Source organism: Heterodontus francisci, chromosome 19 (genome assembly GCF_036365525.1).
Source record: "Heterodontus francisci isolate sHetFra1 chromosome 19, sHetFra1.hap1, whole genome shotgun sequence".
Lineage (NCBI taxonomy): Eukaryota > Metazoa > Chordata > Chondrichthyes > Heterodontiformes > Heterodontidae > Heterodontus > Heterodontus francisci.
Window position 1 is genome coordinate 80,866,884 of NC_090389.1, and position 17,266 is coordinate 80,884,149.

The 17,266-nt window shown below is 45.8% G+C and overlaps 1 protein-coding gene across 1 annotated transcript in view; it reads right to left on the bottom strand.

Moving 5' to 3' along the window:
• sema3bl (sema domain, immunoglobulin domain (Ig), short basic domain, secreted, (semaphorin) 3bl) overlaps window positions 1–17,266 on the bottom strand; it is a 157,574-nt gene that overhangs the window by 52,964 nt on the left and 87,344 nt on the right. The window contains exon 4 of the mRNA XM_068052100.1: window positions 15,377–15,496. Within this exon, the coding sequence (XP_067908201.1) occupies window positions 15,377–15,496 (120 nt within the window). The remainder of the gene's footprint in view (window positions 1–15,376; window positions 15,497–17,266) is intronic.

The following is a 17,266-nucleotide window of genomic DNA, read 5'->3' on the forward strand; positions in this document are numbered from 1 at the left end:
TCTCACCATCCCGCTCTCCTTGCACAACAACTTTATCCTTGTGCCTTTCTCCTTTCCGATACCCGAGGTGCAACCTGACCAGGCAATGGAGGAACAGCAAGAGGAGAGTGATGAAGACACAGCACAGTCACTTAATTTCACCACTTCAGATAAAGACACTGTGCGCATTTTAGAGGACAGATTGGAGGCAGGATCTGCACGTGGTGAGACAAAGGACACGAGTGTGCTACAGCCAGGGTACGGGGCAAGGATAGTGCAGATGCCAGTTCAGCACTTCGATGGGACAGCCTACTGAGGAACACTGATGGGTATGTGCAACTAAATGTCTGATGCATTGGGAAGTCTGCCAGAAAGCCTGCGTTCAATATGAAGGAGCATTGAGGAGTCCAGCACCAACTTGGCACAGGGCTTTGCACAGAGGTTGGAGCCCATCCTTTCCAGCATGGAAGTGGTGACCAACTCTGTTTACACATTTATGGACCCAACCATAATGCAGCATCTGATGGCCAATGTCACAACTTTCATTGCCGTACAAGCAGCTGCTAACCAATGACAGAGTGCTGCAGTGGAAGCTCGGACCGCTGCCATCATGGCTGTGGATTACAATGTGCAAATTGGCTTACAGAGTATCACAGCACTGCAAGAATCTGTGCTCCAACAGATTACTAGGATTACTGAAGTGCTGGCCTGGGGGAGTAGCAGAGGTTCCATGGAGCAGGAGCCTGCTGTCTCACTCCGGAAACCAGCATTCCTCCTCCCATCACTGCTATTCCGCCAGTGTCCTTGCTGCTGCCTGCCAGCCATCCAGCCCAGACTGCTGCAACTGCGAAATGTTGCAAATATCTCGAGCTCCTTAATGGAAGGAGCCAGATGCATAAAGGTTCCTTGTTGCTGTCACCTTCATAGCCACTGGCAATGCCATCCTCGCCCTGCTGTAAGGTTGCGGTTGTGGTTGCAGCAGGTGGCAGATTTCAGTGAGCATGTCCTTACTGAACCGCAGATGTGTCACACATTGTTCTTTGCTGAGGTTCAGATCAAAGAATTTCCCCGTGAACACCAAGGGCAGATATGGCCCCCTGCTGACAGCCCTACTTCCCCCTTCTCCTCCTCCTTCTTCCAGCAGCTTATCGTGCTCTGCATGGCCTCTGTTCATTCTCCCAGTCATGCTCTATTCTAAGGGGAATGTCTACTGGTGCACCCATGTCGGAGAGCAACTGATTTGTGCAGAAGCCTTGAAGTTTATTCATTACCTGTCAGACCACTCACTGTAGACTTTTGCAACCAATGAAAAGCACCAAACACTTAGAGAATCGTAGCAGCATTTAGAAGAAATCAACCAGCAACTAACCTGTAAGTAGTTGATGAACCCTTTAAATAGTGCTGGTGGAATAGGGAGTCCATTCTGCTGTGTAACACATATTCAGCTGTGTGAGGTTGAGGAAGCATGTTGGCTTGACGTTGAGCTCTAAAATCATAGCGCTGGCACCAAATCATTGTCGGACGCACTGATGTCATGACCTGTCTGCTTTTTATACATCCAGTGGCCCACGTTAACGTCCCTCCCCCCCAACAACGTGGCACCTGGCATGACTTGTGGCAGAAGAGTGTGTGTGCATTGGATGCTATTTTGGGCCCTGAGTGGCACTTGTACATCCAAACAACAGGTGTTACTGAGCACTGTTTTGATCTTAAGGGGCCTGAGTAATGCCTGGGGCCTGGGTAATGCTCAGGGTCTGCTAATGCTGGGGCCTGGGCAACACCAGCATCACCATGACGGAAATTGGTCTCTTAAAATGATACTGGCCTCACAACCATTTCTAAACTGGCTCTGCATCAAAAATAGGTTCCTTATGAATTTTGGGCCTTGATTACCAAATAAATTAGCGTGAGGCTTAAAATGGAAATATTTGTCCAAAATTCAAAGCAAAGCTTTGTCTTTTTTGCCATCACTTTGTCCCCTGGCAATAGTGAATTCTCAATCTAATAAAAATTACATCAAGTTCAACTGAATTACACAGCTAAACTCTTGTGAACTCCAGTTCCAGGTTATATTGTGAGAAGCTCAACTCAATTTAGAAACATAGAAAATAGGAGCAGGAGTAGGCCATTCGGCCCTTCGAGCCTGTTCCGCCATTCATTATGATCATGGCTGATCATCCAACTCAGTAACCTGTTCCCACTTTCGCCCCATATTCTTTGGTCCCTTTAGACCCAAGAGCTATATCTAACTCCTTCTTGAAAACATACAATGTTTTGGCCACAACTGCTTTCTGTGGTAGCAAAATCCACAGGCTCACCACTCTCTGGGTGAAGAGATTTTTCCTCATCTCAATCCTGTAAGGTTTACCCATATCCTTAGACTATGACCCCTGGTTCTGGACTCCCCCACCATCGGGAACATCCTTCCTGCATCTACCCTGTCAAGTCCTGTTAGAATTTTATAGGTTATGAGATCCCCCCCTCACTCTACTGAACTCCAGCGAATATAATCCTAGCCGACTCAATCTCCTCAAATGTCAGTCCCGCCATCCCAGGAATCAGTCTGGTAAACCTTCGCTGCACTCCCTCTATAGCAAGAACATCCTTCCTCAGATAAGGAGACCAAAATTGCACACAATATACCAGGTGTGGCCTCACCAAGGCCCTGTATAACTGCAGCAAGACATCCCTGCTTCTGTACTCAAATCCTCTCGCTATGAAGGCCAACATACCATTTTCCTTTTTTACCACCTGTTGCACCTGCATGCTTACCTTCAACGACTGGTGTACGAGAACACCCAGGTCTCATTGCATATTCCCCTCTCTCAGTTTATAGCCGTTCAGATAATAATCTGCCTTCCTGTTTTTGCTACCAAAGTGGATAACCTGACATTTATCCACATTATACTGTATCTGCCATGCATTTGCCCACTCACTTAACTTGTCCAAATCACCCTGAAGCCTCTCTGCATCCTCCTCACAACTCACCCTCCCACCCAGTTTCGTGTCATCTGCAAATTTGGCGATATCACATTTAGTTCCCTCATCTAAATCATTCATATATATTGTGAATAGCTGGGGTCCTAGCACCGATCCCTGAGGTACCCCACTAGTCCTGTCTGCCAACCAATTTTCTAGCCATTGCAATACACTACCCCCAATCCCATGCGCTTTAATTTTACACGCTAACCTCTTATGTGGGTCTTTATCAAAAGTCTTTTGAAAGTCCAAATAAACCACATCCACTGGCTCCCCCTCATCAACTCTACTAGTTACATCCTCGAAGAATTCTGGTAGATTTGTCAAGCATGATTTCCCTTTCGTAAATCCATGCTGACTCTGTCCGATTCTACCACTGTTCTCCAAATGCTCTGCTATAAAATCTTTCATAATGGACTCTCAAATTTTCCCCACTACCGACGTCAGGCTGACTGGTCTATAATTCCCTGCTTTCTCTCCACCTCCCTTTTTAAATAGTGGGGTTACATTGGCTACCCTCCAATCTGTAGGAACTGTTCCAGAGTCTATAGAATCTTGAAAGATGACCACCATTTATTCACATACTCCACATATCTCATTCAATTCTTTCCTCAGGAACGTATTGTTTATTTTTTGTCAATAGTGAGGGGGGTCAGGGGGCTGGGAAAATGACAAAAAACCCCAACATGTTCCCACTTCCTTGCACTTTTACCGGAGGCGGCTTCAAGGCGGTGATGGTAACCCACCCGGCAGCAGCAGGAAGCCACTTAAGGTAATTATAGTTGGCAATTAACGGGAATTTCTGGAAGGCTATGGACTTTTGCCAGCAGTGCACGGGACCCTTAATGCGCCTGCAGCTCGTCTACACACAGGAGGTTGGAGCGCCATGAGATTCATATGTAGTGTTCTCGTTAAAATGATAGAATTGGCGATCTTCTGGACATCCGCAGGCAAATGCTTGTAATTGTTTGCTTGTCACCTGAAGATGGATCTACTGGATTGTGCTGGGCATGAGGAATTGACTACTGGTCCCATCAGCAGTATAGCACCTCCATCTTGTGCTACCCTCTGCTCCTTCATTCACCTTAGTGGCACATAGCATTCACAGTGGGTCTGCTGGGTGCTCTTCACTTCGGGCACTCGAATCGGCATCCTCATGTCCTCAGGCGGCTGACGGTCCCTAAATGGGCTGCGCTCCTGCAGGTGGCTTCTTAATTGGCCACATCTGTGAAAAATCGTGCCCAATGTCCCACCAACCACACGTCCGGGTTCGTGACCCAGAAAGCAGCCCGACGTTTGGTCTCACAACTCGAATGGGAGAATTCAGTCCAGAGTTTCTGCCTTACGGACTCCGAGATGGACACTCAGTGCCAATTTTTGCTCTGTTATCTGACATCAGTAATTATTTCTAAATCTGGGCCCCACTGATCGACTGTAAATCAACACCCATCTGCTGACTAAGTACAGCCTAAAGGAACGCTTAATGTTCAAGCTATGGCAGACAAATATTGACTCGTTAAAGAGGACTTTCATTAATATTGGTCCTACACACACAGATTTAGATTTTCAACAATGGTTGCTTCACCAAATCAGCTTTGGGGCAGCCAGTAATGCACTGAAGAAAAGAAAGACTTGCATTTATATAGCACCTTTCCAAACCACAAGACAGCCAAAAGTGCATTACAGCCAATGAGGTACTTTCTGAGTGCAGTCACTTATGTGATGTAGGAAACGCGACAGCCAATTTGCACCCAGCGAGCTCCCAAAAATAGCAATGTGATAATATCCAGATCATCTGTTCTTGTGACGTTGATTGAGGGATAAATATCACCCAGGACACCAGGGAAAATGCCCCTGCTCGTCTTCGAAATAGTGCCATGGGATCTTTTATGCCCACCTAAGGCGGCAGGTTGGGCCTCAGTTTAATGTCTCATCCAAGCACTGGCACCTCCGACAGTGCAGCACTACCTCAGTACTGCACTGGAGCATCAGCCTAGATTTTTGAGCTCAATTGGGACTTGAGCCAACAAAAAAGAGAGTGCTATCCACTAAGCTGGTAAGTCCTTAACCTTCATTAGTCAGTCTTGAAGTGACGTTCCGTGTCGATGTTGCTACTCCAGAAATCTAAAGAAGAGTCGACTAGTGACTGCTCGCATTTACTCAAAGTGGCCGGTTAACAGAGTGGCATTGCTGAAGGTCAAGATGAAAGTTACCCTGTCTGCTCAAGCATAGGAGGTGTCAGATTAGACTCACAGAATGATACAGCACAGAACGAGGTCATCCGACTCCTTGGTAGACCTGTCCAATTAGTCCCACTCCCCTGCTCTTTCCCTATAACTTGTAAATTTTCCCCTTCAACTAATCATCCAATTCTCTTTTGAATGTTTCATTAAAGCTATTTCCACTGCCCTTTCTGGCAGTGCATTCCAGATAACAACTCACAGGGAAAAAGTTTCCTCAATGGCACTGCTGGCTCTTTCACCAATCATCTTAAACCTGTGTCCCCTGGTTACTGACCCTTCTGCCACTGGAAACAGTTTCTCCTCATTCACTTTATTAAGACTATTCATTATTTGGTCACCTCTATTAAGTCTCCTCTTAACCTTCTCGGCTGTCAGGAGTTTCTCCAATCTCTCTGCATAACTGAAGCCCTTCGTTATTATGGGTTCAGGGAGAAGGAAGATTAGAGAGCAGCATATTCTCAGATACCGTAGCCATGTTATCATCCTCTGGTCAAGAGGGTGGGTATAAAGCCTGGCTACCTGACCCGAACCCGACGAGACCTGACTACATGTGTCGGGTTCGGGTTCGGGTCGGTCTATATTCCGAGTCCAGCATTCGGGCTCGGGTCGGGTCAGGCTGGACAGCGCTGCTTCCAGGAAGTCACAGGATCAGACTTACCCATGATTCCCCACAACTCCATCTGCAGGAATAGCCTGCTGCCGGAACGGATGAACGATATTTGTGTCGGCTCGGGTGCGAAAAAAATTAAAGAATTCGGGCCTGGGTCAGGTTCGGTTTGGCTGTGGTCGGGTCGGGCCCGGGTTGGGTTTTAATTTTATACCCGAGCCAGGCTTTAGGTGGGTACAACTAGGGGTCCGCCAACATTGTCCTGTGATAGACATCTAGACTGCTTTAGGATTAAACAAGCAGTTTAGTTAACTTGTCTCAGGTGTTCTCCTCCCTTTCTGATGAGGAGCCTTGTGGGGAATCAGCAATATAAAATCATGAATACCAAGCCTCAAATAAAGGTTAATGGTGGAATTTAACAACACACCCTATGAATTGCAAGTTGGTTATTGTTGGACTGTATGGCGCCTGTACAGGTACTGCTGCTGTCTGTTAAAGAATAGTTAACTTCTGTGTAGGTGAATAGTGGAACACTGCCAAAATTTGGGTGATTAAATCCTCATGAATGCAACCTAGCAACATTACGCTTTACCCACAAAGGTCAGAGCAAGATTAACTAAAACTTCAATGATTAACCAAACCAGCCGACAACCTCGCTGATGCCTTTATTAGGACTCATTGAGATTACAAAGTGTAGACATTACTTTCAGGACAGGTAGGTCCCTCCAACAATGCCTCATTGTTGATCTTGGTGCATGTAGTCTGCAGCCCATCCTGTCTGCTGCTGATCACCAATTTCACTTCTGAAGCTTGTTCTTAATAAAACAAATAAAGTATCTATTGGTAAAACCAGTCCCCAGAGACCCTGGTTTGGAGTTTCATTTTCTATGGAGGAAGGAATATGAACCAATAAATGCTGGTATGGGATCCTACTCCCTGTCCAGGACCTGTCTACCATAGCTGCATGTTTGATACTCGAGTTATTCTAAGGAAGGGGAGATGGTGGTGTAGTGGTAATATCATTGGGCTAGTATCCAGAGGTCCAGGCTAATTTACCGGGGGCATGGGTTCAAATCCCATCATGGCATAAAGGGATGAGATGTACCGGGCACTCCTGAGGTGATTTCACTTCTTGCCTTCACACAGACCGCAGAAAAAAAACCACTTCCATTTATATAATGCTTTTCCTAACGTCAGGACGTCCCAAAGGGCTTTAAAGCCAATGAAGTACTTTTGAAGTGTAATCAATATTGTAATGTAGGAAACATGGGAGTCAATTTGCATACAGAAAATCATAGGAATACAGCAACAGGAGTAGTGTATTCAGCCCCTCAAGCCTGTTCCAACATTCAGTGCGATCATGTCTGGTCTGTGTCTTAACTCCATCCACCTGCCTTGACTCCATGTCCTTTGACTAGCAAAAATCTATCAATCTCAGACTTAAAATTATTAATTGATCAAGCATCTGCTGCTTGTTGTGGGAGAGATATCCACACTTCTATCGCCCTTTGCATGAAGAAGTGTTTCCAAACTTCTCTCCTGAATGGCTTGGCTCTGGTTTTAAGGTTATGTCCTCTTGTTCCAGACTCCCCACACCCGCAGCAACCCCCCCCCCCCCCACCCCCCCCCCCCCGCCCAAGTGGAAAACGTTTCTCTCTATCTACCCTATCAATTCCTTTCATAATCCTAAAATAATTCAATGAAATCATCCCTTAACCTTCAATCTTCCTTGGAACACAAGCCTAGTTTATGTAAGCTTCCCTCATAATTTAACCCTCAAAGCCCTCCTAACATTCTGGTGAAACTGCACTGCACTCCTTTCAAGGCCAACATATCCTTTCAAACACAAAAGCAAAATACTGCAGATGCTGGAAATCTGAAATAAAAACAGAAAATGTTGGAAATACTCTGCAGGTCTGGCAGCATCTCTGGAGAGAGAAATGGTTAATGTTTCTTCAGAATGCTCAGTTTCTAAGGTGCAGTGCCCAGAACTGTACAGTCTTCTTCTTAGGCAGTCCCTTGGGAACGAGGATGACTTTCTTTCACTCCAGGGTTGTGGGTCCTTAGGTAACTGAATAGTCCAATTCTGGATCCGCACACTCTACCATAGGTGGGGCAGGTGGCGTTTGATGAGGCGAGTGGATGGGATGCTCGAATTTCTGAACGCTCCTTCTGCTGTTTGCACTTGGTCACTGCCTGGGGCTTGTCACGTTGTTCGAATTGGCTGGCACCTGTGTGGATGTTGCTTCTCCATTTTGGGTGGTCTCAGGCAAGAGATTCCCACAAATCAGTGGAGATGTCACATTTTTTTTTTAGGGAGGCTTTAAGGACATCCTTGTAGTATTTCCTCTGCCCTCCTGTTAGACTCTTGCCATGATGGAGCTTGGAGTAGCTCCACTGCAGATAGGTCTAACCAGGGCTTTGTGTAGCTGTAACAAACCTTCCTCCCCTTTATATCCCATCCCTCCAGCTATAAAGGCTAACTTTCCATGAGCCTTTTTTGATTTTTTTTGTACTTGACTACTACATTTTGGTGATCTGTGTACATGGACCCCAAAACCTCTTTGGACCTCCATTGTTACTCATTCCATATCTCACCCTAAAGACAGCACCTCTGACAGCACTGCACCACCAGTCTGGAGTGGGACTTGAACTCAACAAGAACTACTCACTGAACCACAGCTAACAGGTTGAGCAACACTGCTGTACATCAGCTGTGCAGGCTAGCCAGCGGTTTGGCTTTCACATCACTGCCTCCACACCCACCATTGGAGAGTGCGTGCCAACCCAAACTTCGAGTTCCAAGCTCAATATTGTTTGAACAACTGTGTGTGCTGTCTGTACAGTAGCAGGGCCAAGAAGAATTGTTCCCTTTTAGCCCCGTGTGCACTGTAAATTTCTAGGAGTTGACACTAAATTAAGCACACGGCAGCAAATGTAAGTAAATTATCCACACGTACTCAGTCTACACACGCACAGGAACTGAAAGGAACTGCACTGGACCAACAGGAATGAATTATTGGCCCAGCAGGAGTAAAACAAGGTGTAAAAAGTTTCATTTTACGCTCTTTATCCTGATTAAGGGTTTTGTGGTTCTAATTTTGTAATAAATTGATAGGTTGGAGGCTCAGGAAGTGCTCACCGCCGTTAAGCACATCGTACAGCTCGAGGAATGTGCCTCCAATGAGGATAGCTGGCAACATTCAAGCCTTCAAGTTAAATGAGCTGAACTCTGCAAATGGGGGCTTTTATATATACACGGCCTCTGAAGCACGATGAAGTATACAGATAATGTATGGCACAAAAGCTCACTGTGAACAATCGACTGCAATGAGGAAAAAGGAAGTGTGTAGTGGGATTTGGAAACACATCCAGCTGTTGGCAATTCACAGGAATACAACACTACAGCATTGTGTAAACAGAGTGTCAGCTGTGGCTTAGTTGGTAGCACTTTTGCCTCCGAATCACAAGGTTCTGGGTTCAAGTCCCACTCCAGCGCTTAAGAATAATAATCCAGGCTAACACTCCAGTGCTGCACTGTCGGAGGTGCCGTCTTTCGGATGAGATGCTCTGGTGGATGTAAAAGATCCCATAGCGCTATTTCGAACAAAAGCAGGGGTGTTATCCCCAGCGTCCTGGCCGATATTTACCCTCAATCAACATCACAAGAACAGATTCTCTGCTCATTATCACATTGTTGTTTGTGGGGAGCTTGCTGTGTGCAAATTGGTTGCTGCATTTCCTGCACTACAACAGTGGCTGCACTTTAAAAAGTACTTCATTCATTGTAAAGTGCTTTGAGACATCCAGTGGCTGTGAAAAGCGCTATATAAATGCTTGTTTTTTTCCCCCTGAGCTTTCAGTGTGACACTGAGAGCTGGTGAGGGGGTCCTGGATATTCACCTTCTATTGACTTATATTTACATCTGATAAATAAAAGCACAACCTTAGAATACAGTAAATGGCAGAACCCTTAGGAGTATTGACAGGCAGAGAGATCTGGGCGTACAGGTCCACAGGTCACTGAAAGTGGCAACGCAGGTGGATAAGGTAGTCAAGAAGGCATACGGCATGCTTGCCTTCATCAGTCGGGGCATAGAGTATAAAAATTGGCTCGTCATGCTGCAGCTATACAGAACTTTAGTGAGGCCACACTTGGAATATTGTGCACAATTCTGGTCGCCACACCAGCAGAAGGATGTGGGGGCTTTGGGAGAGGGTACAGAAGAGGTTTACCAGGATGTTGCCTGGTCTGGAGGGCATTAGCTATGAGGAGAGGTTGGAAAAACTCGGGTTGTTTTCACTGGAACGATGGAGGTGGAGGGGCGACATGATAGAGGTTTACAAAGTTATGAGCGGCATGGACAGAGTGGATAGTCAGAAGCTTTTTCCCAGGGTGGAAGAGTCAGTTACTAGGGGACATAGGTTTAAGGTGCGAGGGGCAAAGTTTAGAGGGGATGTGCGAGGCAAGTTTTTTTTACACAGAGGGTGGTGAGTGCCTGGAACTTGCTGCCAGGGGAGGTGGTGGAAGCAGGTACCATAGAGACGTTTAAGAGGCATCTTGACAAATACATGAACAGGAAGGGAATAGAGGGATATGGGCCCCGGAAGTGCAGAAGGTGTTAGTTTAGGCAGGCATCAAGATTGGCGCAGGCTTGGAGGGCCGAATGGCCTGTTCCTGTGCTGTACTGTTCTTTGTTCTTTGTTTGTTCTAATACGCAGAATCCTCAAATCTTTTGGCACAGAAGGTGGCCTTTTGGTCCATTGTGTCCATGCTGGCTCTTAGCAAGAGCTTTCCAATTGGTGCCACTACCCTGCTGTTTCCCTATAGCCCCATCCAATTCCCCCTTTTCAAGTATATATCCAATTCCCCTCTTGAAGGTTAATGTTGAATCTGCCTCCACCACCCTTTCAGGCAGCGCAACCCAGCACAATAACTCACTGCATAACAAATATTCTCTTCATTTCCTCCTTACAGAAAAAACAAAATGGCTGCCTTCATGAAGTTCTCTGACAAGAAGGCAGTACTGGTGGGGAGCAGGGGGAGTGAGTGAATTCTCTCAAATCAAATATGCATTTGGGCAGCACTGATGAAATTTGTAGGAAAGCAAACTTCTGATCCCCCTAAAGGAAATGTGGTGGGAGGTTTAGTGGCGCCCTTCTCCATGGGCTGCATTTGCTCATTTTCCTTTACTGTAAAATTTTGAATTATTTCCACCATTTCTTCCTCGTTATTTTTCTCTTGGTTCTGTGACATTGTAAGCGCTTCGCTCTATCAACATTTGTGAAGTGGATTTTGTAGGTAAGGTCACTGCTTGGGTAAGGAAACATTAACATGGTCTGTACCTGGTTCAACACTAAACGTTGCAAGTCCAGTTGGAGGGCAAGTCAGATCCAACAAATCGCATACACTGTACTGTATATTATCATATGTTGTAGCCATGGAGCAACTGAAATAAAAAGTGATCTCAATGCCATCATACAACACTTAGAGTCCTGTGCACTGGTGTGGTCTCCATCTTATAAAATGGATATTAGAGGCACTGGCAAAGGTGCAAAAAGATTTACAAGGATGATACCAGAACTGAGAGGTTACATCTATCAGGAAAAATTGAACAGTCTTGGGCACTTTTCTCTGGAAAGAGAAGGCTGAGGGGGTGACCTGATAGAGGTCTTTAAGATTATTGGAAGGGTTTGATAGGGTAAATTTAGAGAAAACCTGGTGGCTGTAAATATAGGATTTACAGGGAATTCCAATAGGGAATTCAGGAGAAACTGCTTTACCCAGAGAATGGTAAGAATGTGGAGTTCGCTACCACTAGGAGCAGTTGAAGTGAATGACATTAAAAGGGAGAGCGAGATAAACACTTGGGGCAGAATGACGTTGAAGGATATGTTGATAGGGTTAGATAAAGAGCAATAGGAGGAGGCTGGTTTGAAGCACAATCTCCAGCGTGGACCAGTAGAGCTGAATTGCCTGTTTCTCTACCGTACATTCTATGTAATTCTCTGCAGAAAGTTGAACTGGTGAAGAAAGCTACTTTATAGACCATAGTGTTGATACCACAGTGAAGAAAAAAAATCATCAAAACCCACACTACCAACAAGTATTTAAGTGAAAGGGTGTGCGAGTCAGTGTATCAGTGGTACCATGTTGTAGTCCCATCTCCAATATGCAATCATGTGGCCCCACTGCTGGGAGAAAAGGATTTCTGAATTTCTCTCTCATTACTGCACACAACAGCCTTGATCTGAACCTTCCAGAATCCCAGCCCCACCACCTTCCCATTACAGCTGATTCATAAATGAGTTCTGTCCTCAACTGATGGCCTATTGCAGCTGATTATCGTCATTTGATAAGGAAACAGTCCCTGCCATCTGTGCAAACTATTTCCTTCACAATGAACATGTGTGCTATTTGCCCTGCTTCCGGAAGTCTTAATCTGGGTTCACTTTCTCTATCTCATTAAATAGCTTCGAAACCTCAGGGCAGTTCCCTCTGGGATGTATTTTATCACTGTAATCTCTTCCTATGAATTTATGTTGCATCTTAATCCTCTCTTCCTGAGACTGAAACTACAGACTCAGTCATCCCTGTGGACAGTTCCATATTTTGATCAATTCCCTCCCCTGTCGTGTAACTGAGGATCTCTCGACTTAATAAAAGACTCTCCTTGGCAGACTGCACCTGATCTCCATTGCTTCCTGGCCTAAAATGAAGCCACAGCTGCTACTTCTAGGAAGAAGAGCAGTAAATTGTTCTTCGACGCTCACTTTAAGGGGGAATGGAAGGCAAAGCAGTTAAATAAAGGGAATAAAAGCAAAATACTGCAGATGCTGGAAATCTGAACTAAAAACAAAAAGTGCTGGACATACTCAGCAGGTCTGGCAGCATCTGTGGAGAGAAAAGCAGAGTTAACATTTCAGGTCACATAAATGCTGTGGGTTCTGATGAAAGGTCACAGAGCTGAAATGTTAACTCTGCTTCTCTCTCCATAGATGCTGCCAGACCTGCTGAGCATTTCTGGCACTTTTTCTTTTTAATTTAGCTAAATAAAGGGTGTGTAAGCAGCCGAGCCCAGTGGCAAATTCTCCGAGAGCCTTCTCCCCGGTTTTCCTGGTGGCGCTGACTCCTGCTAGGATGCTGAAAGGTTCAATGAGCCCGAGGTAGGTGGCGGGGGGAGGAAGGCACTTCTGCTCCTCCAGGTCCATTAGGGATGTTGAAATAGGCACTTACAAAGAACAAAGAACAGTACAGCACAGGAACAGGCCATTCAGCCCTCCAAGCCTGCGCCGATCTTGATGCCTGCCTAAACTAACACCTTCTGCACTTCCGGGGCCCATATCCCTCTATTCCCTTCCTATTCATGTATTTGTCAAGATGCCTCTTAAACGTCTCTATGGTACCTGCTTCCACCACTTCCCCTGGCAGCAAGTTCCAGGCACTCACCACCCTCTGTGTAAAAAAACTTGCCTCGCACATCTCCTCTAAACTTTGCCCCTCACACCTTAAACCTATGTCCCCTAGTAACTGACTCTTCCACCCTGGGAAAAAGCTTCTGACTATCCACTCTGTCCATGCCGCTCATAACTTTGTAAACCTCTATCATGTCGCCCCTCCACCTCCGTCGTTCCAGTGAAAACAATCCGAGTTTTTCCAACCTCTCCTCATAGCTAATGCCCTCCAGACCAGGCAACATCCTGGTAAACCTCCTCTGTACCCTCTCCAAAGCCTCCACGTCCTTCTGGTAGCGTGGCGACCAGAATTGCATGCAATATTCTAAGTGTGGCCTAACTAAGGTTCTGTACAGCTGCAACATGACTTGCCAATTTTTATACTCTATGCCCTGACCGATGAAGGCAAGCATGCCGTATGCCTTCTTGACTACCTTATCCACCTGCATTGCCATTTTCAGTGACCTGTGGACCTGTACGCCCAGATCTCTCTGCCTGTCAATACTCCTAAGGGTTCTGCCATTTACTGTATACCTCCCACCTGCATTAGACCTTCCAAAATGCATTACCTCACATTTGTCCGGATTAAACTCCACCTGCCATTTCTCCGCCCAAGTCTCCAATCGATCTATATCCTGCTGTATCCTCTGACAATCCTCATCACTGTCCGCAACTCCATCAACCTTTGTGTCGTCCGCAAACTTACTAATCAGACCAGCTACATTTTCCTTCAAATCATTTATATATACTACAAACAGCAAAGGTCCCAGCACTGATCCCTGCGGAACACCACTAGTCACATCCCTCCATTCAGAAAAGCACCCTTCCACTGCTACCCTCTGTCTTCTATGACCGAGCCAGTTCTGTATCCATCTTGCCAGCTCCCCTCTGATCCCATGTGACTTCACCTTTTGTATCAGTCTGCCATGAGAGACCTTGTCAAAGGCTTTACTGAAGTCCATATAGATAACAGCCACTGCCCTTCCTTCAATCATCTTTGTGACTTCCTCAAAAAACTCAATCAAATTAGTGAGATACGACCTCCCCTTCACAAAACCATGCTGCCTCTCGCTAATAAGTCCATTTGTTTCCAAATGGGAGTAAATCCTGTCCCGAAGAATCCTCTCTAATAATTTCCCTACCACTGACGTAAGGCTCACCGGCCTATAATTTCCTGGATTATCCTTGCTACCCTTCTTAAACAAAGGAACAACATTGGCTATTCTCCAGTCCTCTGGGACCTCACCTGCAGCCAATGAGGATGCAAAGATTTCTGTCAAGGCCCCAGCAATTTCTTCCCTTGCCTCCCTCAGTATTCTGGGGTAGATCCCATCAGGCCCTGGGGACTTATCTACCTTAATGCTTTGCAAGACACCCAACACCTCCTCCTTTTTGATAATGAGATGACTGAGACTATCTACACTCCCTTCCCTAGGCTCATCATCCACCAAGTCCTTCTCCTTGGTGAATACTGATGCAAAGTACTCATTTAGTACCTCGCCCATTTCCTCTGGCTCCACACATAGATTCCCTTCTCTGTCCTTGAGTGGGCCAACCCTTTCCCTGGTTACCCTCTTGCTCTTTATATACATATAAAAAGCCTTGGGATTTTCCTTAATCCTGTTTGCTAATGACTTCTCATGACCCCTTTTAGCCCTCCTGACTCCTTGCTTAAGTTCCTGGGAGAGATGCCTGTGAGACTATGGCTAGAGGAATATTGAAGGCAACTTTATATTAAAGACAAGCCTCTATATATGGCAGACTTATATCTATCATTGTATTAGCTCAGCTGTGTGTGTAAGGTAGCTCTATAAGCCATTGCTACATTCAATTTTTTTTTTTAATAAGAACGTTCTTCACCTGCTAGATATTTAAACAACAAATGAGGTGACTGTCCTCAGGATTTTTCCTGGTCTCACTGCGATGGAGAAACCTGTGTAAATGGGACTCTGCCGAGCTCCCAGAAGTGGAGCAGGAGCAACCCCCTTCCCCTGCCACCCTTGCCCAAGGAAATTCCCATCAATAGAAACAAATTTAACTCTGTGTAAATGAATGGGTTTTGAGTGAGTTAAAAATTGGGCTCTGTAAAAGTGAGAGTCAAACAGCTGCTTACCTCTCCTCTGTGCCCAACGTACACCAAGGCACACAGCGGTTGGAAAGCCCCTGTTCCACAGGCCAGCAGGTGGGTTCGGTTATATGGCTGCAGCACCCGCACGAAGTTGGCACATTCACTCTGCAATGGAAAGGAGAGCAGAATAAGGCACTGAATTTATCAAACATGGGTTTTCGCCGGGTGCTCTGGTTTCCTCCCACCGCCAAAGACTTGTAGGTGATAGGTAAATTGGCTGTTGTAAATTGCCCCTAGTGTAGGTAGGTGGTAGGGAATATGGGATTACTGTAGGATTATTATAAATGGGTGGTTGATGGTTGGCACAGACTCGGTGGGCCGAAGGGCCTGTTTCAGTGCGGTATCTCTAAATAAATAAAAATAAATAAAGGGTCAGAGCCAACAGTTCAGGATTGTACTCATCAAGGTGAGCGATGTCAGTGCTGGACACTTGTAGATTGTCCTCCCCTACCTGCTGCTCAATGGCAACATTAAGCACTCCCACATCACAGTGTGGGTTACATAGAGTCTACAGCTCAGAAACAGGCTAGTTGGCCCAACAAGTTAGCTTAAAATTACCCTCAAAATATTTAGCTACTTAAAGGTCTTACTTAAAACAATAATTTCAGGATAATATCACAGCAACAACAACAACTTGCATTTATGTTGCACCTTTAATGTAGTAAGTGCCCCAAGGTGCTTCACAGGAGCATTATCAAACAAAATTTGACTCCAAGCTACATAAGGAGATATTAGGAAAGGGTTTTATGGAGCATTGTAAAAGAGGAGAGAGAGGTAGAGAGGCGGAGAGGTTTAGGGAGGGAATTCCAGCACTCAGGGCCTCGGCAGCTGAAGGCACAACCACCAATTGGCAGAGCGATTAAAATCAAGGATGCCCAAGAGGCCAGAATTAGAGGAGCATTGATATCTCTGAAGAGCCTGGAAAAGCTTACAGAAATAGGGAGGGGCAAGGCCATGGAGGGATTTGAAAACAAGGAAGAGGATTTTAAAATTAAGGGCGTTGCTTAACTGGGGACCAATGTAGGTCAGTGAGTACAGGGGGTGATGGGTGAGCAGCTGAGCAATTACTTACATCATTGACTTCAATGGCATAAGTGTGTGGGCTAAAAGTTGTTTTTTTAATTGCCCAGCTCTGATATTTGGCCTTTTCCCAGTCTCCGTGGATACGCTTTGAGGGTTAATTGTATGCTAGGGTCATTTTCCTTAATGGTTCAATACGCTACTGCAGCCTCGAACAGCGAGCAACAATCTCTGTCCACGTGGGTGCTGATGCTGCCCTCAGACACGCCACCTTTTCAGGCAATAACAGCAAGTGTTGCAGCCTGTGAGGACGTCATCATCTGGCTGATGCACTCATTGACTCAATTCCTGTTCTAGCTGAGCGCTGTCACCTGCTTGTGATGATATAGCCTCCCTAGGCCTTGCAAACAATGGAGGGAAGCAATAGACAACCTCAGAGAAGTTAATACTTCACCACAGTCGCTCCGCTGTGCCAGCTGTTTTACAGAGGCCTTCGATTGAAGTCTTTTTACCATTTAAGGCCTGACAAGATGCTCTGAGGTCAGCAGGTCTCTTTCCCATTGCACCAGTTATAGTGAGGAAATGGCTGTCCTATTGTTCCTGCAGTATCGCTTGCTATGTGTTCCTGTGTGGCAGAAAATTCCCAGCGAGACACATAGACTGCTCCTCCGAGATACGCACTTCCACCACCATATCAGTAGTTCTACAGTAACCCCTCCCTCGCTGATGAAAGGGCTTTGCTGAGGTTGGGAAGTGGGCATCGAAATCTTTGCTAGAAAAGAAAATAAATTATCGCTGCCAAAGAAAGCACAGAAGAAACAACTTCTCTTGAGCAGGTCAAAGGAGCAAGGTCAG